The following is a 26,964-nucleotide window of genomic DNA, read 5'->3' as shown; positions in this document are numbered from 1 at the left end:
TATAAATTTTGTCTCCAAAGACAACCCCGGTAATTAAATTTCTATATCTCTCTCTCTCTTTCGCACAAAATAAAAATAATTAAAAAGATAAAAGTGAATGGAACTCACAATTAATTTGATTTTCTTTGTTGTCAGCTGAAGACAAATGGGAAAGCTGCTTGGGTTCCTGCTCAAAAACATGCACAAAGAATTATAAATAATCATGTAACAACAACTACAAAGTTTTATTGGTGATTATTGTACTGATTATCCCAATGAATAATGCAGCATGATAAAATTTCATTCTGAATTTCTGATCACCATCTATATATATTTTTTTTTCTTACCCACTTTTCTGATGAAGCTGGCCCGGATTTGAATAGATAAGTGAAAGGACAACGCAAGTTTTATTTGTCTAAGATGGCTTCCATCGTTAAGCTGGCTAATTTGGATCTTCGGTGCATTGATTCTTAATGAGATTTGGAAGCTTCTGTGTCGAAAAAGATAGCTGAGATCCAGGTAGTGCAAGGGCATTTTTGGTATTCAAGTGAATGTTTGTATCATAAATGTCTAATTGTGTCAATTCCTGGACAGAATTGCCCCCTCACTTAATTTTTGTTACGTGCGCTTAATTTTTTGACGATGGACCTTTCTTTTGGAATTGTTCTCATTTGCATAGATTGAAATTGGACTCCTTTCATTGAGCTTAGTCTCAAGCGCACGAGACTCCTCTTAATAAATTTGTTAAAACTGTTAAATTGATTTTTATATAAACCAACTCATATTCTCTTTTCTTAACAACATAAGACTTTGATGTTTTAAAGTACCAATTCACATGTCCAACACATATGATTTATGATAATAATAAACTAAATTAAAATAATAAAATTTCGCCAAACGCAAAAGGCGCAGAACTTTAAATAGTGGCTTAAACCCCAGTGCCTTAAGGGTGCGTTTGGCACACTGTATTGTATTATGTTATATTGTATTATTTTAATGCTGGTGTATTGTATTATGATGTATTGTATTAGCATTGTATTATAATAATATTGTACAATGTTTGGTACTACACTGTATTATATTATTTTTTTAATTAATTTAAATTAAATATTATATTATATTATATTAATATTTTATATTATTATTAATTTTAAATGAATATTATTGAAATTTATTCATATTTAAATATTTTTTATTAGTTATAATAAGCTATAAATTTATTAATAAATTATAATGTAAAAAATAATAAATAAAATTATTGAATAATAAATTATTTGTTTATTAATTTATATTAATAATTATAATATAAAAACAAAAAAAATAAAAATATTATATTATATTAAAAATTATATTATTATTATTATAGAAAAATAAAAAGTCAAAAGAAAAAAAAAAGTAACTGACGCATTAGCTCACACCTTTATCCCAATGCAATTCCTTTCCAAACATAGCCTTGATATTATATTAATGTGAACAGTTTTATAATATATCATAATCACATGCACCAAACACACCCTAAATGTCTCCATGGCAGTAAGTTTTGAGAAAAGATTACATGACTTACTAAACAGGAATTGTAAGGTGAAAAAAAGTTCTCGTTTTTGGGTTGGCTTGTTAAAAGTGTATGATAATGGCTTAGATTCGGGTGATCTGTCTTGCAAAACCAGTTCACCCATTTAAACCTCTCAACATTAATCTGCTTAATAATTAACTATTAAATTATTTTAATTTGAAGAAGAAAAAATTACTTTAAAATTGGCTATTTATGTATCATAATTAAATAAATGATAAATGGACGATTCTATTCAAAAGCTTGCCTTGCACGTCATAAATATCACTGTCTTTGTTTGTTCACCAATTTAAACTTCTAAATTTTTCAGCCAAAAGAGGTAGTAACGATCGATAAAAACTTGGATAATAGTCTGGAAACAAATTGGGAGCATATCAAAATCAAGATGTATGGACTTTTAATTGACATGACTCAAAATTATATTTTAAATCCTATCAAAGTCTTTTCAATTCTTTTTAAAATTAATTGAAAAGTAAAAAAAGAGGTGCAAAAAAAGACTCCACTCATTTTAATACTGCTCTCACTTAACTACAAAATTTTAATGGGATCCATCCAATGCATTAGTGCTAGTATGGTTGCACTCTACCAAAGTCTTTCCATTTGAAATGTATTCAAGGAGATGAGGGGAGGACAACTTAGAGATTTATTGGGTGTAAATGGTAATAAAGAGAAATTTAGGTAGATTTCAGTTTACCGGCCATGCCCGAGATTTACAGTGTAAGCCAAGTATGGGCTCAGTTTGATTCAGGCCTATACATTTGAATGCACGACCCTTATAGACTAGGTGGGACTGGGCCAAGTCTGGGCTTCCTTGTCACCCCCAGTAACGTGCATTTTTAAAGGTCATGTATCATTGTAAATTATAGATTCGCTTTTGAGTGGTGATATATAGTCTCCTCATTTTATCTCATCATCCCTCTTTAAATTTATTTCAATTATTTTTCAAATTATTCTTATAAAATACATTATTTTTTTCTCAAATATCACCACCATCCCTTCTACCAACCTTCATCAGCAATTCACCATTGCCACGGGGAAAAAATAATTAAAAAAAACACAATATTTTCAATTGAAATAAAAATCAAATAATCAAATTAACATTACAAAATATTTAAATCCACGGAAACCAGATTTGACAATTATAATAAAACTAAAAACCATATAGTCCAAAATCATAACCCACGATCTAAAGTCGACAAGTTAAGGTCCAAAATGCAAAACTGGCCAATGCCATTAATTGTTCTAATTTCTAAGTTGCCTTGTGTTTAGATTGTGCTAAGTTGAACTTCCTTTTTTATTTTGTGTGTGGACAATCAAAATGACTATAATCATCTAATTGATTTAAATAGTCTCATTGCAAAGTAAAATATTCACAGAAATAAATTAATCTCTAGAAAACAACGTACACTGCACAATTTTGTCAAAAATGTTGAGTTTTGGTTTTCTAATTGACAAACTTCACCTGTACCTTTGATATTTAAAAAGGAAAAAAAATTATTTTCTTATTAAATTTTACGTTGATAGCCCTTCCTTAAAGCTTAGGGGAGCCCCTATGTTACAATTAATGTAACATACACACTCAACAACAATCATATAAATGATGGGCCCACACAATTTGTATGGTTGTTGTTGAGTGTGTATGTTACATTAATTGTAACATAGCATTTGCCTAAAGGTTATTCTGTTGAAGTAGAAGCTGACATCGGGCTATTGGCGTTTTATCTGCATCTTCCCGAACAAGACCCAGAAGGGCTTCGTTTTATGTGCATCACCCAAATTGTGCGTTCTTTTTTTTCCCTTAAAAAGCCCATAATAATTATCGGTTAAACCAGTGCATGATTGGACACTCCAAGTAACTACAATTACGGAATTGACTCTAATTTTTCCATTATTATATTATTATTTATTTATTTATTTTTGTTTCTTGAATATGACTCGGTGACTAGTTGAATTTCTAAAATGATTTATATAGTGGTAAGCAAGCACTATTTAATACAATAAAAATATATTTGGTGCGTATGCATCAAATTAAATTGGATTGGACTATAATATACTACATTAAATGGTGGTAAAATTTAAAATAGTACCATATTTAAGGGTAATTATGACATCATTTTGGTAAATTCAAAAATAAAGGAATATGAGGAAAAGCTAAAACAGAGAATGAACCTTATTAACATAACAAACCTTATAATGCCTCAAGTAATTGAAGCACCGAATAATAATGCCTCCAAATTAAAGCACCATATTCGTGTTCACTACTAATTCCTTCACTACGTGCATCTGAATATTAACAACCCTCCCCAACAAATGTGAATGGGGCAGTCACATTTGAATTAAATGGTTCACGTAATTATAGTTTCAAAAGAGACTCCTCTTCTTAAATTTTTATGGAGTTAAGTGGTCAAAATTAAATTGATATAATTCAATTTCCATTTATTGAAACGCCTTTGCTGTAAAAACCTATTATAGATAAACTTCCCTTTGTAATTGAAAAGTCCTATATATATATATATATATATATATATTTATATAGACATACATACCTAGTAACTCTTAAATGCTTTAGTTGCATCCAAATCAACTTAATTAGCCTGTCATATTCATTTACATTTTGTTTTGAAATTCATATTCATTCACATTAATTTATTCTATTGCATAGAGAAAGGAAGGAAAATGGAGAAAAGTAGAGTTCATTCAAATCTTTTGATTGTTTGTTTGGCGTTAGGGCTTCTTGTTGGGCAGTCTACAGCTTCTTTCAAGGCATGCTATGAGAATTGTTTTGTTTCTTGCGTTATAGGTGGAAAAAATGTGGCTAAATGTGCAGCAAAGTGCTTACCAGACTGCATATTACCAGCTTCTTTGGTTCCGAATTTGAATGATGCCCAAGTTGTCTGTAAGCTCGGTTGTGCTTCCTCCTTGTGCACCAATTTTAGCACCAAAGAGAATCCTGGTAATTAATTGAATAATAATTATTTAAATCTCCCAATTCCCGCTCTCTCTTTGTAATCTCTCTCAAATACTGAAACTTATAATTAATTAATTTCGTGTTTTCAGCTGGAGAGAAAGTGGAAGGCTGCGTAGATTCCTGCTCAGAGATATGCACCAAGATTTAACAAATGAATCGTTAGGTGCTATGTAACAAACAATCCCAGATAATGACTTGCCACATGTGCAACATCATGCAGGATGGTTGCGTGTTGCAAGTAGGGTATCTTTCAAAGGGCATAACTTGGGATAGAGGTATCCGTTTGATGTAATTTTTATTTTATAGTGTTCGAAGCAACCTAGCAGCTTTGAATATAGCTACTACGTGATGAAATGCATTCAAGATATCGTTACAAATGTGAACATTCTTAAAAATAATGTAAGTATCGAAAATAATTTTTAAAATACTACATCATATTGTTTTAATGCACTATAAAATAAATTACCTCAAAAGAACCTTGAACCTTAGACCTAATGTGTGCTTCTTGATCGTTATGTTTTTACCATATATTGTATGTATTTTGTAGGTTGTAAGTAAAGGTACTTATAATAATGGGTATATGGCATTTTGTTGGAGAGATTAGGTGAATAGCTACCGTTTGCAATTTCATTTTTCGTGAATAGCTTGTTGTTTTGAATTAAAGTTTAAAGGAATTGATAAGTATACCATGGAAGAGTTCTCGCCACTTCGTGATCAATGGGCCACACATGTTGCCAAGTTAATTACAGCCTACAATTATGAGGTAATAAATGAATAATTTATGTTTATTTTTTTTCCAAATATCCAAGGCTTATTTTTTGTGGTGTACTAATTGATTTTATATACTTGTAGGTAGGAAAAAAATTGAAGCCATGTATAGATATTCAGTGACATTCTTGTGCATATTCTTATTGGTTAATGTTTGTTGAAACTTAATTTAGTACTTTGTTGTTGTTTAGAACTTGTGAAAACTTAATTTCATACTTTTTTTTAAATGATGTAATTGAATCATGTTAATTTAAGTGATGTATTTGGGATTTTTATTATGTGAATTGTGTTGCAAGATTTGATATATTTAATATATATTGAGTTTTTATTTAATTATAAAACAAATAGGAAATATATAATTAAAATGAAAATATACTATTAATCAAAAGCAACATAACACCACTAAATACTGATACTAAATATTTAAAATTATATAAATAACTAATATATAAATAGTATAGTCAAATACTAATATTATTGTGTCATTATTTTGGTGATACTATAGTAATGTTATGAAACACTAGAGTAGTATCATTATTTTGGTGATATTATAGTGACACGAATTACTGGCACAAAAATAGTATCATCAAATACTAACACTATAGTGGCACTATTTTGGTGATACTATAATGACACCAATTACTGACACTAATTTTTAGTGTCAGTGTATTCTAACTTGAGCATTGCCGACACAATTAATAAGTGTCAGTAAAAGTAATTACTGATACTAAATTATTGTCAGTAAAACCTATTTTTCTAGTAGTGAACCTTTCAAATAAATAAATCAATTTATTGGTCAAACAATATATGATAATGAAGTTATGGTAGACATCCCAAAATTTGATTCTAAATTTTATCTCAAATGATGTGACTGTGATGTGTCATTCATTATGTGCTTAATAATTTTTTTATAAATTTTAAGTGAATTAATTATCTAGCCAAATAGTGAATGAATGTCACATTGTTTCGCATAAAATTTTAGGATAAAATTTTAGGATGTATAGCACTACTCAAAAATATTTTGTTCTTAATTAATAAATATTGTATTTATTACTTAGTAAATTTTTAAAATTCAAAAATATTGTTTGGATGGAAAAGTGAAACAAGTTTTTTTAAGTAAAACATTTTATTTAATTCTTCGGATTTTCTCTTGAGGTAAACTTTAACATATTGCTTATATATAAGTTATGGAAAGGTGGCAATGAGTTAACTGTGTTGACTAATTAAAAAGAAATAGTATCTGAATAATAAAAGGTTAGATACTGCTGTGCTAAGCTGTAATTTCCTTGTATATATGAACAATATTAAAAGATGAAATCTGACTAAATTTACTTAATCTATCAATTAATTGTATTTCCTTTTACCGAAAGATTTAGCTATCTATCTAAAAATTACTTACTTCATCAAAAAAACCTAAAAATAACATAAAAAGTCCTATAAAAGCCCTTCAAGGAACTTAGTTGCTACTCATCGTTTTGCTTGAAATATTTTCTCTTGCATATACATAAAAGAAAAAGAAAATGGAGAAAAATGCAGTTCAATTTGTTTTGATGGCTTCTTTGATATTATGGCTTCTTGCTGGGCAGTCCACAGCATCTTGCCAAGATGACTGCCACAAGAAGTGTAAGTTTTTTCACCCGGGACAAGATTTGAAAGAATGCATCGTTGATTGCTTAAAGACATGCAACTCTCCAAACGGCGCCCTACATTTCTGCAAGCTCAGCTGTGCTTCTTCCTTGTGTGCCAACCTTAGCACCCAAGAGAAAGTGCAAAGCTGTGCGGATTCCTGTTCGAAGATGTGCACAAAGATATAATCACCGCACTGTCAAGGATGCTTGATTAATTTGTAATAATTACTTCAATTGAAGGAATAAATTTTGATATCTGGGTTGGGCTTAGCCTTTAAAATATCTGAGTTGAGCTATTAGCCCTCATCTCAAAATGCTCAAAACCCTTTCCTTAATATACCCCATTAAAAAATATGAGAGAAATTAACACCCCGCCCAATCCCAAAAATAACCCTTAAATCAAACTTAGTACGTATAACGATGATGTTGAATTCTAGTGTGACTATATAAATTTAAAACTTAAAAGATCCCCATGTTTGGGACATGGCGTCCTTAATTGCTTAATATTCTTATAACTAAATTTTTATTAATGGTTCTTTTCAAATTGAGAATTCTCAAGTACGTGAATTCCTTTTAGTTTATCCATCTATCTTTTGTAACAATTTTCTATCAATTATAGAACCGGTAGGTAGAATGTAAAATTCACCTCCCTAGATCATGGTTTAAGTATTAACCTGAATAGAGTTATACGCACCACTCTAAAAATAATTATTGCAATTTTCCTAGCAAATTACAAATTTAGAAAAGAGATTATGTCTTATCAAAAAGAAAAAAAATTACTATATAGTTTAATACATAAAAAAAAAAGAGAGATTAGGGGATCTCATGACTTTTTAATATAAGCCCAAGTCTGTGGCAGCCCAGTCCAGTCCTCCACATTTGAAGCCTTGGCCCTTTTATACTTGGTCAAGCCCTGACTTTGTAAGGTGATACAAAGGACCCGACCCAAATTAAACAAATAAACAGGCCAATTTACAATTCCAATTTTCAATCAAATTGTGCGTTTTCCACTTCTTAGAAAATTCATAATGTGTATGCTAAACCAACTCATAAGTTTTGGTAATTAACTTCGGCAAATGAGTGAGCCACCCGTTGTATAATTGAATATAATAAATTTAGGCTCAGTGACTGTCTCCTCAAAGGCTCAAATCGAGGTAAAGGGATTAAAAAAATAAAAGACACAATATTATGCAATTGAAGGCACTTGTTAGATGTCTTCCAGCGTCGTCTGAACGAGGCTTCATAGAAGAAACCAATCCATGTACTTCCAGCATCGTTCGTAGCCAGCATTCGGCTTCAAACACCGTCGGTGCCGCCACCAGCAGCACCATCACCAAGCTCATTGCTGCAACAAAGAAGAAACGTCCCGCTACATTGTGCAAGTATTTCAATTTGATAACAACTAATAAAGGCACATGATATAGCTTAAAGATAGTGATTCTTTCAATTCCATTACAAGCCATGCCTAATGAACAGGATCATAAATTTGACAATGGATTTACTTGGTTAACAACGGCCAAGGACCGATTCGTGACAAATCGATAGCATATCAAAATCAAGGTATTGCATCTTTGATAACTGACGAGCCTTGATATTATTTATTTAAGATCTGTTTGATATGAAATTTTATTTTTTCTTCCTCCAGTTAAGCCTTTATTATTTTTGTGCAGCTCTATTCATTTATTTCATAAAATCTGCATGAATGTGGTCAAACCAAAAATAAATTTAATTTCTTTTTTAACATAACATCTGTATGAATGTGGTCAAACCAATTATAAATTTGCTTCTTTTTAACTTTTATAGTAGCAAGCAATTTGTCGGGCTTTATTAGCCAGTCATCAATTATACATACAGCCTGTTAGGCCATTAATTTTTTTAATATGGGATAAATTTTGGGTGCTCGGTGTCCCTAATTGGTTGGATCGTTATTATGTTTGTACACTGTACACACACATACACATGATTGATTGAGAGACACATATGATAATAATAAGAGTGGGTGGCACCCCTCCAAATACTTCTTAAAACCTCTTTAATTATTTTACAATTTTAACTTTTATTAAAATTACATAATAAGATAATTTTTAATTAAACCCCATTTAAAAGTTAAATAAAATTTTCTCTTTAAAAAAATCCAACATTTTATAAATAAAAAAGATTACTTTTTTTCTCTAATTTTCTGGTGAAAAATTTACTATCAATAGCTGCAATGGAGAGAATAAAAATCCGTTTTTTTTTTCATTTGAATAGAAGAAATCCAAAATATATTTAATAATAACAATAAATAAAAACTAAAAAATGGAGTTTACACTAATGAGTTTTAAATAAGAGTATTTTTGTCATTGATGAAGGTGATAAAAAAATTTTATATATTTTTTAAAATATCTTAATGGTGCTAATTAAGAAAAGGGGTGCTAATAGATATTTAAAGGGGTGCCAATAGTCCCACTCTAATAATAATAACAACTCCTTCATTTCACCATACTTAATAGCTTATATCTTTTGAATTGAGATTCACTACTCATATGGCCTTTTACTTGATCTTTTTAGTAATTTTTCTTCTTTGTAATGTAAAAAAAAAAAAAAAACCACAACCATCCAAATTAAAAGAGGACACGTCTCAACTCTCAACCATCTGAAAAAAATAAAATAAAATAAAAAAACAAGGTGAATAAAGGATCCAGTTCCCTTTTAATTTCTTTCTTAATATACTTTTTTTTAAAGTCTGTTATACAGAGATATTACTGACATTACATAAGACATTACAATTAATATCTACAATCATACTATATAACTGGGACCACCGCCATACATTGACACACTGAAGTACATGCTTAAACATTTTAAACCCTCTCTAATATTCGAGAGGTGTCTACTCCACTCACATTTCGTAAGGGAGAGATTGTCTCCACTCAATTATGTTGATAATTGAGGGAGTACTGAAATTAACCTCCATAAAATTTTTATGGAGGCTCGAACCCTTACACTCAACATTGTAAGTATAAAGTTTCTCTCATTGGACCAAATACCCATTGGTTTTCTTAATATACTCTTCGTCTTTGTCCAAGACTAACAAATTCTCGGTTGGCACTTGGCAGACATTATTTTATCCTACGGCACATAATTCAATATTTCAATTTCCAATTATTAAAAAAAAACTTTTGCTGTAAAAACCTATTATAGAAAACTTCCCTTAATTGAAAAGTCCGATTCTTTAGTTGTATCCAATTCAACATAGTTAGATAGTCATCTTCGTTTCACAATTTCCTTTTATTGCATAGAGATAGGAAAGAAAATGGAGAAAAGCAGAGTTGATTCAAGTCTTTTGATTGTTTGTTTGGTGTTAGGGCTTCTCGTTGGGCAGTCTACGGCTTCTTTCAAGGATTGCTATAAGATTTGTTTTATTTCTTGCGTTATAGGTGGAAAAAATTTGGTTAAATGTGCAGCAAAGTGCTTAAAAGACTGCGTACTACCAGCTTCTTCAGTACTGAATTCGAATGATGCCCAGGGTTTCTGTAAGCTTGGCTGTGCTTCCTCCTTGTGCACCAATTTGAGCACCAAAGAGGATCCTGGTAAGTGATTAATTGAATCTCTAAATTCCCACTCTCTCTTTTGTAATATCTCTCAACTACTGAAACTTATATTTAATTAATTTGCTGATCTTTGTTTTTAGCTGAAGAGAAAGTGGAAAGCTGCGTGAATTCTTGCTCAAAGACATGTACCAAGATTTAACTAATGAGCCGTCGGTGTATATTAATTCTTTATGAATAAATTAGAGTTATAAATCCGAGGCTAAATCTTTAATTTGTTACCCTGTAAATAGTTGTGCATGCTGTATAATTTTGAATAGAATTAAAATTTAAATTCTTGAATTATTGACATTAATTGATATTATATTTGCTGGCGCCCTGCGTCCGCCTGAATCGGCTCTCCCATACCACATTTCAAATATAAACAAATCTGCTTGCATTTAGGCATGGCAAATGAGATGAGTTAAGCTCGGTCTTTTAGCCTAGGCCTAACTTAGTCAGATGTTGCTGGGCTGGGCTTCAGCCTGCATGGACTGCGGCAAGGTCAGGCCTTGTTGTGACGATTTTTAATGATGTAATTAACCAAATTATCATAAAATAAAATTAAAATCCAACCAAAATATTTGGAATTGAATTAAGTTCAATCAATTTGATTCCCGATGGAGTATCGAATAAAAAATATTTTGGGTATATTGGACCAAAATTGATTAAACAATTAGATTAATTTTGTTCCAAAATAACTTTCATAACTCAACTACTACAAAATCCAATTAATATGTTAAACGCACCAGCAATTAACGAAAACTCATTTTTGCTTCCCTTTTCAATCTATTATTGAGATGATAAATGATATGTGGAATGATGATAGTGACTGCGAAGGCACAAAAGTCCGCTACTCGTTGAAAATGCCAAGTGATTGTGTTCAAAGAGATGAAGGGGTTGGCCCAAGTTGCATGTCACTGAAGGTGCCCACGAAGGTCTCGAACCCAAATTAAAAAGCTGATGATATGTGAAGGGTCATGTATATATATCAAATGTCAATTATAGAAATTGCTTTTTTTTTTTCGAAATCTCAAATCAAAATATTATAGAAATCTAATCCCCCAAACTCTGCATTTTTTCCCTTCTTTAAAGGCCCATAATCTGTATCTTTGACCAACACATATATACTAATCCTAATCTATGATTGGACATTTTAAGTAATTAAAATATTTGAATGAACTCTTAGTTTTTCCTTTATTTTTATTTTTTCTTTTTGAATATGATTAGCTAATTAGTTGAATGTTAAGAAGGCTTTGAATAATTACAATCTAAAATTTATCGGAGTTTGAATTTATACATTTTATGATTTAACCAAGATAGGTTTACATAATATAAGTAAAAAATCTACACCTACCGAGAGGCGAGATCTACCCTCAATACATGGGATTATCTCTAACGATAATTATGAGAGGAAATTAAATTGAGTTGCAACTTTTACAATCAAACTAAGGTGAGATTGTGAGAACATTGGGTACCACTTCGCCAAAGGCTGGAGTGGCTCACAAGAAATCAACACTAAATATTTGTTTTTAGATATTTAAATTGCAGAGTACCGATTTGGTTTATAATCCTAAACTTTATTAAAGTTCAAAAAAATTATTATTAAGACATATAGTTTAATAGTGTAGTATTATTGTACAATAAAATCATATGGCTTAATATTTTTTTGTTCATTATACTATTATATGGTTTAATAGTTTTATCGAATTTTAACAAAATCCTGAATCTTGGATTGGAATTAAATAAATATTACGAATTTTGTTTAGAGACTTATATGACATAACATTGAGCCATAGCTCAAACTCAAAAATAATTCTGATGGCGGCAAATGATTGGTTAGTCCTGATGATTTAATTAGCTGACTTTTAGCTTGGATAAACTCCTATAGCATAATTGTAATACAATTACAGTGAAAAAGAGAAGTGTGTAAGAAATAAACGTTATCCCACCATTTAAGGTCAACTATTAACTGGCAAAGCGACTGATTTTACATGTAGTTGAATCTCATGTAACTGTTGGAGAATTTTGAAAAAATCAAACACTCAAAATAAACATTTTTTATTTCCTCAAGAACGCTCCTCAAATACTACAATTCTTATTTTTCACTTTTTGCAACTTAAAGATTTTGTTACTTCTCTCAATTTTTAAATTGACCACATGAGGGAGTATTTATACATATTACAAATCAATCACAACTATTCATTTATTTAAATATCACACAAATCTTAACAATTCATCAAAATCTACCACTCACCTACTTTACTAATCACATCAACCTTACCTACCACAAGAAGCTTCTATGAATTGTGCCCCAATTCATAGAAGATTTTTGTGATAGATAAGATTGGTGTAGTTGGTGAAGTAGGTGAGTGTGAGTAGTTAGTTTTGATGAATTATTAGGATTTGTGTAGTAGTTGAATAAATCAATAGTTGTAGTTGATTTGTAATATGTATAAATACCCCTCATGTATTCAATTTAAGCATAAAAAAAAATCAAACAATCAAAAATTCAGAATAAACACTCTTTATTTCTTCAAGGACACTTCTCAAATACTATAACTCTTATTTTCCATTCTCTACAACTTAAAGATTTTGTTGCTTCTCTTGATACTTAAACTAAACACATGAGGGGGTATTTATACATATTACAAATCAATTACAACCATTAATTTAGTCAACTATCAAACAAATCCTAACCATTCATCAAAACCTACCACTCATCTACTTCATCAACCACACCAATTATACCTACCACAAAAAGTTTCTATGAATCGGGCTTGAATTTCTTCAAGTTAGATCAAGTTTATAATCTAACACTCCCTTTAAACTTGATCTAACTTGAATAAATCCATACCCAATTCATAGAAGTTTCTTGTGATAGGTAAGGTTGATGTGGTTGCTGTAGTAGATAAGGAGTAAGTTTTGATGAATGGTTATGATTTGTGTGATAGTTGACTAAATGAATGGTCGTGATTGACTCGTAATATGTATAAATGCCCCCTCGTATTCAATTCAAGCATTAAAAAAAAAAAATCAAACACTCAAAATAAATACTCTTTATTTCTTCAAGAACACTCCTCAAACACAACTCTTATTTTTCACTCTTTGCAACTTATAGATTTTGTTGCTTTTCTTGGTACTTAAACTGAATACATGAAGAGGTATTTATACATATTATAGATCAATCACAACCATTCATTTATTCAACTACCACACAAATCTCAACATTTAATCAAAACCTACCACTCACCTACTTCACCAACCATACCAACCTTACCTACCATAAGAAGCTTCTATGAATTGGGCTTAAATTTATTGAAGTTATATCAAGTTTATGGTCCAATAATAACATCACATTAATCTTGAGAGGACCTTGTTTATGATATTCGGTTTTGTTGATTTCATTGATTAATTTATGTATTGTAAAATTTTATGTATAAATTTATACATGCCTATGTGGTAGAAAATGATAAAGAATTGAGTATAAATTAGCTCAACCTTGAATCAAAATCCCAATCAAACAAAATAAATATAACTTCCTTAAATGTGGACACTCAGCCACGTGCAGTAGACGTGGTACCTAGCCACATATAAGTTTTAACTGATGAAGAGTAAGAACAGCAATTGAGAGGGTTTAAATGATTTTTTTTTTTTTTTTTAAAAAACGAATCGAGGGGACTTAGCCCAACGGGGAGCCCAACCCTTTTAGTAAAGTTAATTCATTATATAATCATAAGCCACGCGATCGCCAAAAAAAAATTAAAAAAATATATGCCACGTGTCAACTTAAGGAGCATGTTGTAATGCAGATTGATACATGGCAAGAACAGGTGTGGTGACGAAACTAGCTATAGAAGAATAAATTAAGTTCGAAATAAAGGGTCTTTGTTGATTATTCAGAGTAAAACGAAAATATCTCTAAAAAAAAAAAGAGTAAAAAGAAAATAAAAAATGAAAAAATACAAAAAAGAAGAAGAAGAAGAAAGATGGAAAGAAAGGAGAAATTTCTGAATTCTGACGGCCGAAGGTTTCTAAAGGGGTGCAGGTTTTCTTATCTTGGATTTGTTTTTATCATGTTTCATTTCCAATAATTGATTGTTGAAAATTGTGATATATACGTTATTATATATGTGCCAGGAATTGTTTAGGCGTGTGGATTATGAGAGCCTGAACAAAAATTTGTGACTTGAGGAGACAGATTAATTAGAAGACTTGGGTTGAAATTGGAGTGGTGACATTATAATTTATTGTGTCGCAGTTATACGTTCCATCACTGCATTCAAATAAGAACGTAAAAAGTTATTAAAATAAGTAAATAAAATTGTGGCTTCAGCAGCGTTTCTAATAAAATAAGCAAATAAAATTGCTTACTTCATTTGCCTTTCTTGATACAGGCAGTCGAAGAGAGAGAGAGAACAGACATGTTGGCAGAGCAAACTGAAGTTCTAAACTAGCAAAACTAGTAAACTAGCTCGCGGCTCTATCAGTCCGGTTAATTTTTATTCTTCATTTTCTTGTGTAAAAATTAAAATAGCACTAGAGTCTTCGAATTTAACAGTATTATCACTGATCACTGATCACTATTAAAGCGCATTATCCTTAATTATATATTTGGTGGAAGCTCGCTATTCATCCAAATGAAATCATGAAAATCTGATTTGAAAAAAATATGCCCCGAAAATGAGATTATGAATTCGGACAAACAAAAGTGAGAGAGTAAACTGAGAGAAGTTGATGTCCATCAACCTTAAGCCACGGCTGCTGCTAATATGTTTGGTAATAACGTGGCTAAAAACTATTTTAGGTCGTGAAGACAGTCTACAGGTTGATAGCCTCCACTTGTAAAGCCTCCAGTTTCAATGAGACGAAACTAGCCCTTCTAATTTGTCGATTAAGCTGCTGCTAGTACATGCTGCTTTGATCATTTGAACACTAAATTACTCTCAAGGATAGTCTGATCTTACTTTTTAGACTTCTATCCGGTTGCCTGTTAAATTTCTAACTCCGTCAGATAATTGGAAGCACGTTGAGGGTAAGTTTGTCATTTTGCGTTTTTTTTTTTTGTTTTTTTTGATAGCGCGCTTTTTCTTTTTGATACTATGAAGAAAGGTAAGTAGCTACTAGAAGTACAAGTGCTTCTATGAAACATAGTGCGTGTTGATTGCTTATCGGCTCATCACTTTACTTCTGTATTGGGACTCTTTCAACATTCTAGGTGTAGATTATGATCCCTCGTTGATCATTTGCCTAGTGTAAGTTACACTGTGTAACATATCGTTCACGGCATTCATATGTGTAAGAAAAGATGTCATTTCATTTGTTCCTTACTTTTACAATTTTTAAATTATAAATCATCTAAAAATTTAATGTGATAAGAGTTTTCAGTGGCTGGGAGAAAACCATGACAATTAATTTCTAAATCCCCAATTGTGTCTTTCATTTTCTTTCCTTCCGTCAAAGGATAGTCATGGCGGCAATTAGCGGGAAACCCAGTGCCCAGCATCCACTACCCTCGTGTTCTTCGTCAAAAGGTTCTCTTTCTTTTGAGTCTTTTCTGTACCACTGATTATTCGCATAAATGTGATTCTGGGTTTTTTTTTTTTTCTTGTTTAAGTTTTGATTGCTTCAAGTTCAATGTGGGTTTTCTTTTTCGTGGACATGTTATTTGGTCAATTCTGCTAATTTTTGTCGTTAAGATTTCAGTTCAGTCTCTTGAAACGATTATCGTATTATATTTGATTATTTGTTTCTATTTACCTGATATTATTGCTGCATTCTGTTCTTTGAATATGATTCTGAAAATGTTATTATAGAGTTGAAGATGATGGATGAGACAATGGATCGTATCTCGGATCTTCCTACTTTTATCATTCATCATATTATGTCCTTCCTCCCTGCGAAAGAGGCTGCTCGAGCTAGTATTTTGTCGAAGAGATGGGAGAAGTTTCACTCTTCTTTCCCCATCTTGGATTTTGATCAACATAACTTCGGTTGTTTGGCAGATGCCTCTGGGCATACTTTGAATGCTTTGAGGGAAAACAGAGAATTTCGTACATGTCTCGCGAGATTTATCGATGCCGTGGATCTTTCCCTGTCTCGCTTCTGCAACCTAAAGTTTTCTATACAGAAACTGAGAATTGTCATAGGTGTTTTGGATCCTGAACACTTGCCTCCACTACTTGATAAATGGATAGCTTTGGCCATAGAGAATGGGGTGAAAGAGTTAGATTTTCAGATACTTCCAGATATCAAAGATTATGTCCACACTTACACTTTGCCCCAAACAGTCTTTTCTGCCAATTTTTTGACTCATTTACGTCTAGCCGGTTGTAAATTGGAGCAGCCCTGTTATGCCATGTGTTTCCTTTCTCTCAAAAAGCTTCATTTATACGGAGTCTATATAACCGAGCAGATGGTTCAAAAGCTTCTCCATGAATGCCATTTCCTAGAAGATTTAAACTTTTTCGAATGTTTGGGCTTGAAGCTTTTGTGCATCTCTGGAGCTCACAAACTCAAAATTTTGACAATGGAAACATTGTCAAGTGAACTTAAAGGTGTTAAGATTGTTGCTTCAAGTCTTCAACAGTTAACCCTTCAATTTCCTTTTGAAGGGCAGGGGACACCTTTAGTTGACATAGCTGTGTGTCCAAATTTGAAAAAGTTTAGAGCATTCAATCTTTTAGGTCAAGAGTTTTGTACTCTTATTTCAAAATTTCCCTTGCTTGAAGATCTGAGTTTGTTTGCCTGTTCTTCCTTTGAGAGGATTACAATTTCAAGTAATCAGCTTAAGCACTTGTCTCTTGTCCACTGTGCAAGTCTGAAGGCAATCAATATTGATGCTCCCAACTTGCTTTCATGTAATTTCTGGTATAATCCATTTCCCATTATATCAATAAATTCTCAGTGTTCATGGAATATACATTTTAATTGTCAAGATGATCATGATGGTGGTTGGTTCCTTAACTTTAAGGATTTTCTTCGAATATCAAAGAAAATTGAAGAGCTATCCATAGATTTCCTATCGAACCAGGTATGTTATAAGTTTCCATATAAATTGATTACACATTTCATTTAAGCTTTGTAATTTTTTTCTTTTGATTTTTTAACATCGTTCCTAATTGTATTTTCGTTGATTGGTTTGTTGTGGTTTATTTAGAGCTTGTTTAATCTATACAAATTTAGTAGATGTTGCAATTCACTCCCCATTCAAGTTGAGACTCTGAGGCTACGGATGGTTCTTACTGATATTTCACCATCAGAGTATGAAATTCTGTTGGATGGTGTTTTTTGGATTTGTTATCCGAGGACCTTGAGTTTGTCTACTGTGAACAAGGGCCGCCCATTCATTGTGGTACGTTCATTTTTAGCATTTATTTATCATACACAACATGTTATTGTTGTTTAAATAACTTCATTATACGTGAGGAGAAAGCAAAAGTGTTAAATCATGTTGAAGTTCATGGGAGGTAGGAAAGTAGAGTAGTATTTCAAATTCATAAATTGTTCACTGTTGGTGTGCCAAAATTTTCTCAGAGAAGGGTTGGATTTGAATTAGATTAATTCTTAAAAGACTAATTATATCATCTTAAGTTCATATTTAAGCTCTCAGGTTGCAGGTGTGCAAATTTTTATTCTAAGAAGAATAATTATCCAGTAGATAATATAAATAAAGTAACAACAAATAGATGAAAGGTTGTTTCTCAATTTGCTTTTTCAGAAGAAATGCTGGCACTTTTGTTTCTTGATCAGGGATTGTATGGTTCTGTCTGTTAGGCCTAGAATTGCTACCAAGTCCATAAGAGAATCATATTTTTGTTAATTGAATTATTTGATGTTTTTGTGAATTGCAGTGGCTTTATGACTACCTGCGAAATCCAGCTAAGAAATGTTGTTGTTCTGATCATACCAAAAGCTGGTGGCATTATTTGAAGGATGCGAAGATTGAGAGCTTCAAACTCATTCATGGTCGGAAGTTCAATGCTGATGAATTGCACCAATTGATAGATGAATGGCCTCAGGTTCCAGATGGAGATTTGCAGTTACATCTGGATTGGTGCTTTAATGATCAGTAATTGTGATGGTGCATAGCTAGTTCCCTCTACCACCTTTATTTGATTTATTAGAGGATAATAAATCTATAAAATAAATCATTTTTGTTCATTCTAGTAAAATTTTATAAATAGAGATGGCTTAGAAAAGCAGCTACATGTTGTTCACGTAGGGCCTGCTTAATAGTGACTAGTGAAGTGCTGTAACTTTTAATCGACGGCTATTATATCATAAAAGTTAAACTTGTCAAAAAAAGTTTATAGATTAATGTTTAATAATTATTAGAAAAATTATGAAATAAAAAAAAAAAAACTAGTTGGGCTGTGGCACAGTGAAACAAGTTTTACTGAAGGGTGGTGATATTTAACCCCTCAATTTATCTCATTGACCCCCTAATAATTATTTTTAATAAAACTCGTATTTTACCCTCTTATGAAATTACAAAAAAGGATCCATTTATTTATCCAGGCCCCATAGAGAGCTGGCTTTGTTGCCAAAGTGTGTGAATCCTTTTATTTTGCTGCAATAATCAAGTAGTGAGAGGAGCATGCTAGTCATGGTGCAGATTTGTGGTCTTTTGTTACTTCACTTGCATGATTACTTTATTAACTATTGATGACTTGGCTCTGCTTGTTACCATGTGTTGGTCTGTGTAGTAGAGTTGAAACTCTTTGCTTTTCTCTCAAAGCCATTAACTTTCTGTTTGGTCCTGTGCGTCAATATTGTGCAGGCTTTTTGTGTGGCTTCTGCTAGTATAGATTGTGTAAAGGATATGGGGAACGGCGTGGTGAATTTAACTGCATTACTTTGACTCACGGATGAGATCTGCTGTTGACTATTACGTACACTCTGTTAGTGCAAACTAATACTCGTATAAATGTATAGTTGATGTTCTTAATTCAATAAATTTGAGTATTTGAGGGAAAATCAACTACTCAAGGAGTAACTCATAACAATTGTGTTTTTCTTTTACAGGCAATTCTGTACAAACAATTCTAATGGACAGAGAAAGAAAGTCAAACGTCGTGAAAGAAGCTGAAGCATATGGACTGTGTAATAGGGAGGGGTTCATCGATGTAGGTTAATAGTTTGTGTTGATTAAAGATAGTGATGGCAAGGAAGAATTTTTTATGGATGATTTCCTCATCTTTTATATTGATAAGGATGTATTAATCTCGGGCATGGAGTTGAGAAGATATTTGGTGGAATAAAAAAATTGATAAAAATAAGCGTAAATCTGGTATTATATGGGGTCTGTTGAGGAAGAAAAATTATTTTTAAATTTTTAATGGGGTTAAGTGAAAAATGTGAATTGCTCAGATAAATTAAGCTGGTGAAATATCAGCACTCTATAGCAAACACCTAGCAGCCCAAACGGGTTCTTAAACTGGGCTTTTCATTTTTGGGTGGGCTATATACCCGTTTCAAGAGCATTAAGAGAACCAACAATTTGACGCCCTTCCTGTGTTTTTGCATTTAAGCATTTGAAGGTGCTTCTGAAAAACACTCTTGCATCATGTGCGTTCTAAAATTTCTTCTAACTATTATTATTATTTTTTTAAATGATCACTTCAAATATTTTTTTAATCAAATGCTATAAATTAAACATAAAAAGCTATTGCTATTTAATTATGATTTTAACAATGCCCAAAAGCACTTGCATACATGCCCTACACTCACTTTACTCTTCGCCAATGCCTTTTGCCTACCCTAGCATCATTATCCTATCCACTTATGTCCATCACTAATTCACTATGTGCTGAATAATTTTTTTTTTTTAGTTATTATAATTTTCAAATATCACTTCAACAGCCCACCATCAAGATGCCTATATATATATATATATGAACCTTTTTTGTATCTTAGTTGCTATTCAACTTAGCTTTTCATATTTTCTGCTCTTGCATCAAAAGGAAAATGGAGAAGAGAAAAGTAGGGTCTCTTTTGATGGTATATTTGATGACGGGGCTTCTTGTTGGGCAGTCTCAAGCTGCATTCAAGGAATGCTATGAAACTTGCTTCATCATCTGTTATATAACACCAGGAACCACTCTTGGCTCATGTGCAGCCAAATGCTTAAAGGACTGCATTTTCCCACCAAAATTGCACACTCTGAGTCTCCAAGACACCGAATATTTCTGCAAGCTTGGCTGTGCTACTTCCTTGTGCACCAATCTTAGCTCCAAAGACAATCCTGGTAAGTATTAGTTAAATCCTAATCCTCTTTCTCCTTTTCTTTCACACACATGACTCATTTATTGTTTGTTTTTTTTTTAAATCATCAGCTGGAGAGAAAGTGGAAGGCTGTGTGAATTCCTGCTCAAAATCTTGCAGCAAGGATTGATATCAACATTCACCACCATGTTACCAAGAACAATAATAGATTTAAATTTGTGTTTATAAATGAAATTTTATATCTATATGAATGACGTAGGTCTAATTTACCTTTGGTTGATTTTTATTTTATTTATCTATCCATCTTTTATTTTTGCATACCCGCTTGTGATTTGTCTTAGCTGGTTTATTTGATTAGAAAAATGAAATGAGATGTTATTTGTTTCTAGTGGCTTCCACTAGTGTGTTATTAAAAAGAGTCACGGGTTAGCATTAGAAAAATTTTACCCATTAACAGCAATTTATGATTAAAAAATAATCCAATGGGCACTGCAATTGTCAAGTAGACCACAAACACAAGGAAGTTTATGATGACCCATCAATAGAATAATAATCAATGATTGAAGACTTGGAATCATTAGAGGGTTGGAAATGATTTAGGGTCATATTCTTCTTTGTTGTGTGAGTTGGCATTTTATATTACTGAGCCCGTGAACCAGTTGAAGACAAAATGATGGCATGGGGCGTGGCTGCTAAGCATTGCAGATGGATTTGCTGTCATAGGGTTGAAAATTGCCAGGCAGACACGGTTTTGACTATTTAAAATGTAAAATTGAGAAAAGGACGGATAACATAAATTCTTATTCCAATACTGATGCCGAGATGAAATACAACTAGATTAGTATAGTCAAGGATATTATTGTCCTAAAATGAAGCTATGCAACTATTGTTTAAAACAAGGGAGTCTCCATTACCAATTCGTCAAGCCACTAGGCTCCTGCTATTCTTTCCTCAAATTTATTACTTAAAACATTGGCTGAAACCAAAACCCTGAAATGGAAATCCATGGTTTTTTGACAGAGAAATGGCAGCATGCATCACATGTTCAAAGCTTGGTGGACATTCATTATGCAACAAGCAATGAAAGGTTATTCAAGTGTAATCATCTTACATCTGAGCTAAGTAACCGTGTCATCAGTCCCGGGAAGAAAAGCTGAAATTATAAGACCTGTAATAATGCAAATATACTAACAGACCCCACAACCATTTAAAATCAGAGGCAAAATTTTAGAATTTGCAGCACCGTACGCGCTGATATATGGCAGCACTAAACTAATTCCCAGCATAAATCCTCAATAGTGTAGTGTCCACCCAAAATCCCTAGTGGATAATATTACTAAGAATCTGATTCTTTTCTAGAAACTATCAGATACAATTCCAATGAATTATCTTAAAGGCAAAAACTGAATGATTAGGGGCTTAGATAACAGGAAATATAACCAGAGCAAGTAGATGCAATCCAATATGTCTCTCCAAGTATTATGCAAAGAATTAAGACCAGCCTGTGAACACCTCAATCAATCTTAAATCAAATGCAAAAACAAGGTATGACAATACCACAATCTCATGCAGTAATCTAATTATCACTGCACCAAGCGGAAAAAAATAATTAGGAATACCATAAAAACGATAAACATGCAACATAGCTTCTAATATATATTCCAGCTCAAGGGAACACTATAATATCGGAACTGTCAAACATTGATTCCATGTCTTTATAGATGTAGTTTATGCAGTTTAAACATAAGAGTACCCAAAAGTTGAAATATTCTCCCGCAGACTGGACTTTAAACAACAACAAAAAAGATTGGACCCGTTAACTTTCCGCTACATAAGGATTCAGGAATTAACCAACTCTTAAGGAATCTCCTCTTTTTCTCTGTGAAAGAAAAAGGATAGCTGCCGAAGGCAACCAGATGATTGTGCAGAATTCTGTGTCAAAGTAGCTTTCAATCATCTGTAGCCTTGGGGGAATTTTCCGGGGTCTTCAAAACTGCTGTGGTTTTATCTTTATGAGCGGCAACAGCTGTCCGAAACTCTTCCACTATGGAAGCATCCCTGAACTTCAGTGCGAATGTAGAAAGACCACTCTTTCCTTCAGTAGCACTGTTAATGCAGGCAAAAGTGATGCCTTTCTTATCCATATTCGTGAGCTTCATGTCTGAGTAGAGGCTTGCATTCAAAATCAACCTGTAATTTCCCCTAGCTCTCATGAGAAGTCTGGCTCTCCCCGTTGCATTTGTGGACACATTCACCTTAAGTTCTCCCTTCCCACGCTCCTTCCATGATCCATCAAGAAACTCAAAAAGCACTGAATCAGCAGAGAAAACCACTTTCTCATTCTCCTCTCCGGTCTCAACCACAACTTCCTGCATAGATGGGAAAGTAGTTCCCTCACTCTTTGAAGCAATAGAAGTCGCTGGTGTGTTAAACAGGGAAGAATTCCCATTGTTAACCTGTCCAAAAACAGAAGCAGAGGTAGAATTTGAGGCAGACCCATCCTTAGGAATTGACCCAAAGGCGAATGTTGAAGTAGAAAACCCAGTTCCTGCAAGTCCTGTGAACGCATTTTGGGTACTTGAAAGCTGTCCAAATGAACTCAATTGACTTGAATCAGTCGTTTCATGACTGGTTTCTTTCTCCTCTTCATTCTCAGGCTTATCTACTCCAGCTGTCTTTCCATTGTCTACCTCTGATTTTTCAGCGCCATTCTCCTTATCATCAGAACTCTTCTTGCCTGCAGCATCTGCAGATGCTGGCTCATTCTTGCTTTCTGTCTGCTTACTACTATCATCTTCACCCTTTTCAGGTTCACTGCTGGCAGCTTCTACAGCCACTGGCTCGTCAATCTTGCTTTCAGACTGCTTGTTATCCTCACCATCCCCCTTTTCAGCTTCTTTGCCGGCATCGTTATTGGCATCAACTGAAACCTTGTTCTCACTAGATTCTAGCAGTTCAGTTGCAGCTGGAGAAACAGTCTTGGTAGGCTCAGTTGTAGCTGGAGTGACAGTCGCACTAGGTTCGGTTGAAGGGACTAAGCGGATACCAGCAAAAGGATTAGATGATGGGGTAGACGCGGTCTGATTGCGACGGACTTTGACTATTCTTCTGGTTGCAAGGACCTCATCAGTGGCCTTCTTAAAAGTTCCACTTTCTAGTTCAGAAGAATCTTCCTCGTCATCAAGACCAGGGTTATCTCGGGAGAGTTCCCGTCCAGCAGCTCTCTTCTTTGAAGGAGGAAGGGCACTCTCTGCATCCCCCATTGAATAATCAAGCCAATGATCTAAAACTCAGCACTCTGAAAGAATAAGTGTCCCAAAAGAAAAAAAAATGAATTGCCAAGCAAGATTACTAATATACACTTGAATCTATCAATGTTCACAAAATCTAAACGTGGTGAAAATGCAAACTCAAGAAAACATGTTTCAAAAACTCAACATGCAAAAGTAGAATAGAAAGGTTAATTCTTAAGATATTGGGCACATAAAGAGTTGTCCAGAAGGCATAGGTGCATCTATTTTCAGAACATGGTTCACAACTCTGCCTTCTAACGAAAGAAATTTCACTACAAGTTGCACAGGATGGAATCAGAAAATGTACAAGTTTCTCCATCATTATTTAGCCCTTGATTATTTCTATTATTGTTTTATTTGATAAAAAACTGTGCAAATGGAATTGAGTAAAAGGAGGATCCAATAGACGGGAAAAATGAATGAGGTCTTCACAGAAGTAGTTAAAGACGTTCATCACTAACAAACCAGGTATCTATGCTAGATAATGCCTATAAAAATTCGCATCTACATGACCGCAAACCACTAAAGAAATAATTCAAAGACAAAAACAACTAAAATAGAACTAGTTGACATACATCCTTAAACCCAGAGAGCATGACTATCCATAGAAGAGCCCTTCTGACAAATTAAAAATAGATGCTCTCAAAATAACAATCTCCAGAGTAGGTTGCCACCACAGCCTACAAACAGTAACATAAGCACAACATACAGCCCATTAAAACCACCACTTGAGGGTTGGAGGGAATAGCCATCGAAGTTGTTGACACTTTATAAGCATCCAAGGCTTGAAATTCATCTGTAGCCCATGCCCAATTAAAGTGACCATTATGATAAATTCTAGAAATGATGAGTAAGAGAACCCAGAACAGATCTAAAAGTAAAACCCGTTAAGTAGCTCAAACTACTCAATTTTTGTAAATTAGTGCTTAAGATTGTATCCAAAAGTAAAATGTAAACGATTAAAGCCTTCATTTTGAAAGGGCAATCATGATTCAGGTCAAACAGAGGAATTTTTGCACTGAAAACCAGGAAGCTTTTGCATTTGTCCAACAACAATGAAACCAAAAACTAGAAAACCAGCAACTACATTTAAGCAAATATCATAGCAGCAAGCAATGGTACCAATCTACACTTCAAAGAAACACACATCAACCTTAACCATCTACAGTGAAAGGGATTTATAAATATCCTTTTCTACAAAATGCAATTTTCTTTCTTATTAAACTTCCACTGAAATCTCTCAGGTGACAAGTAAAATCATATAACAGGGTACAATCTTTGCAATTGTGCACAATAAGCGAACATCAAGAAGACCTAATCAACTAGTTGACCAAGCAAACTATTGAATTTGATCCAATCCCTCAAAACTCCAAAACAAAACAGAAGAAAAGAATATCATGGTGGCAAAATACTAAACACACCGTTACAGTGCCATTTTACCTGCATCCTCATTCATCATCTTCTCAAATTACATTATCTCTTCAAGTATTTAAAACCTTAAAATCACTTTAATGCAAAACTAGCTTTCATATCACAAAAAGGCAGCCAACTTCAACAGGATAATATTATGATATAAATTCATGCAATTAAAAAATATGCTCAACTTTAATTAAGAATCTCACTTTTAATGTTAAAGGTGGCTTCTCTTGCACAGAAAGAGTGGGGCATGTAGAAGCACATATATTGTTCTCCAATACAGCACTAAATTACAATAGTTCAAAGTATAAATAAAAAGAATCCACTAAGCTTAAATTAAAAATAAGAATCCTACAAGCATTTTACCGAGAATTTATGAATAACTATATTAGCAAAAAAATCAATTTGACTTCTTGCAAATTTATTAAACAAAAAACAACCAGAAATGAAAATAAAAATTACTGGTAATTTAAATCTTCGATTTCCTTAAATGCTTATCCCAAAAAAAAAAGATAAAATGAAAATTATTACATAAACACTATCTTATTTTCTTCTAATTTCCTTTCTTTCATTTTCTAGTAAGCAAATAAACAAAGGACTGACAGGTGACAGCTTAAATCTAATATCTAAAAAAATCTGAAATTCGACGAACTGGTTTATCACGATTTCTGATAATTAATATATTTACTAGATTACATCAAGCAAAAACACGTACAAGCACTTGAAAATGAAGTGTAAAAATTATTGAAAATAGAAAAGTGATGCAAGGCGAAAAAAAAAAGGAACGGAAATTAATAGAGGAAATGAATAAGAATATAAGAAAAAAAGGAAAAAAAACATATGAAGAAATGAAAGAAATAAGGTGAAACTGGATTGGGACTTACTTGGAGCGAGGACGAAGGAGAAGCAAAACCCTAAAGAGAGAAATAGATCCAATAATAAGAGGGTTTTAAAAAAATTTTAATTATTATTTTAGATTTTTTAAATTTCTTTTTAGTTTTGGATATGGAAGCGTCTGTGGGCTTCCTTTTCAGCGAGTAGGAGGGTGGGAGGTACTATAAATTTATTTAATAAATGCAAATTATGATGCTGAACAGAAGCCTTTTGTTTGAAATGACCTGCTGTGGCATGTTATTTACACGAGTTTCTGTTGAAATAACGACACGTGTCATTGATAGAAATAGGAATGGGCTTAAGCCTGCAAACTTTTTGGACCGAGCTGCTATTTGACATGCGTACATAAAGACAAGTCCGTCGATGTGGTTTCTATCATGCACTATGTCTATTTTATTCCGTAGGATATATATATATATACCTCTCGTACGGAAGCTTTTTCTTGTAAAATCAGAACCGTTCGTTTGGTAGAGAATAGAGATAATGAGAATAAAGATTAAAGAATCCATATATATTTTGTCGAGCGATCCTTAGTCATTAGATTCAAGGTTTGAAACCTCTTCTGCCCTTCACTTATTCTATTCGTTTTTATATGTCAGGATTGTTTTTCCTTCTCTGTTGACAACCGCATCCAACAGTCTTAAGCAACACC

At 32.8% G+C, this 26,964-nt stretch overlaps 4 protein-coding genes across 8 annotated transcripts; 3 read left to right on the top strand and 1 right to left on the bottom strand.

Moving 5' to 3' along the window:
- Window positions 1-10,009: 10,009 nt before the first annotated feature.
- Window positions 10,010-10,784, top strand: LOC112499204 (thionin-like protein 2). The gene is made up of 2 exons (XM_025101670.2): window positions 10,010-10,485; window positions 10,587-10,784. Exons 1-2 carry the CDS (start codon window positions 10,209-10,211, stop codon window positions 10,643-10,645), a joined length of 336 nt encoding a protein of 111 aa, XP_024957438.2. The 5' UTR covers window positions 10,010-10,208; the 3' UTR covers window positions 10,646-10,784.
- Window positions 10,785-15,614: 4,830 nt separating this feature from the next.
- LOC102624438 (F-box/FBD/LRR-repeat protein At3g26920-like) lies at window positions 15,615-21,105 on the top strand. 3 transcript variants are annotated; one of them, XM_052431511.1, is made up of 7 exons: window positions 15,617-16,016; window positions 16,299-17,515; window positions 17,642-17,836; window positions 18,336-18,565; window positions 19,265-19,385; window positions 19,510-20,731; window positions 20,820-21,105. In XM_052431511.1, the coding sequence occupies exons 1-4, from the start codon at window positions 15,953-15,955 to the stop codon at window positions 18,555-18,557; spliced, it is 1,698 nt and encodes a 565-aa protein (XP_052287471.1). In that variant the 5' UTR covers window positions 15,617-15,952; the 3' UTR covers window positions 18,558-18,565; window positions 19,265-19,385; window positions 19,510-20,731; window positions 20,820-21,105. The 3 variants fall into 3 exon arrangements, with proteins under 3 accessions (XP_024957435.2, XP_052287471.1, XP_052287470.1); XM_052431510.1 differs by having other exon boundaries at window positions 19,265-19,413; XM_025101667.2 differs by lacking the exon at window positions 19,265-19,385 and having other exon boundaries at window positions 15,615-16,016.
- Window positions 20,452-20,878, top strand: LOC102624156 (thionin-like protein 2). Its single transcript, XM_006465504.4, has 2 exons — window positions 20,452-20,731; window positions 20,820-20,878. The coding sequence occupies exons 1-2, from the start codon at window positions 20,452-20,454 to the stop codon at window positions 20,876-20,878; spliced, it is 339 nt and encodes a 112-aa protein (XP_006465567.2).
- Window positions 21,106-22,341: 1,236 nt separating the features above from the next.
- LOC102623478 (nuclear pore complex protein NUP50A) lies at window positions 22,342-26,473 on the bottom strand. Of its 3 annotated transcripts, XM_025101665.2 has the most exons (3): window positions 26,303-26,472; window positions 24,578-24,798; window positions 22,342-24,007 (listed from the first exon to the last, which is right to left on the bottom strand). In XM_025101665.2, the coding sequence occupies exon 3, from the start codon at window positions 23,970-23,972 to the stop codon at window positions 22,659-22,661; it is 1,314 nt and encodes a 437-aa protein (XP_024957433.2). In that variant the 5' UTR covers window positions 23,973-24,007; window positions 24,578-24,798; window positions 26,303-26,472; the 3' UTR covers window positions 22,342-22,658. The 3 variants fall into 3 exon arrangements, with proteins under 3 accessions (XP_024957433.2, XP_006465564.2, XP_006465566.2); XM_006465501.4 differs by lacking the exon at window positions 24,578-24,798 and having other exon boundaries at window positions 26,303-26,473; XM_006465503.4 differs by lacking the exon at window positions 24,578-24,798 and having other exon boundaries at window positions 22,342-23,992.
- Window positions 26,474-26,964: the final 491 nt, after the last annotated feature.

Source organism: Citrus sinensis, chromosome 7 (assembly GCF_022201045.2).
Source record: "Citrus sinensis cultivar Valencia sweet orange chromosome 7, DVS_A1.0, whole genome shotgun sequence".
Taxonomy (NCBI): Eukaryota; Viridiplantae; Streptophyta; class Magnoliopsida; order Sapindales; family Rutaceae; genus Citrus; species Citrus sinensis.
Note: the sequence above shows the minus strand (reverse complement) of the source record. Positions and strands in the feature narration are given on the sequence as shown.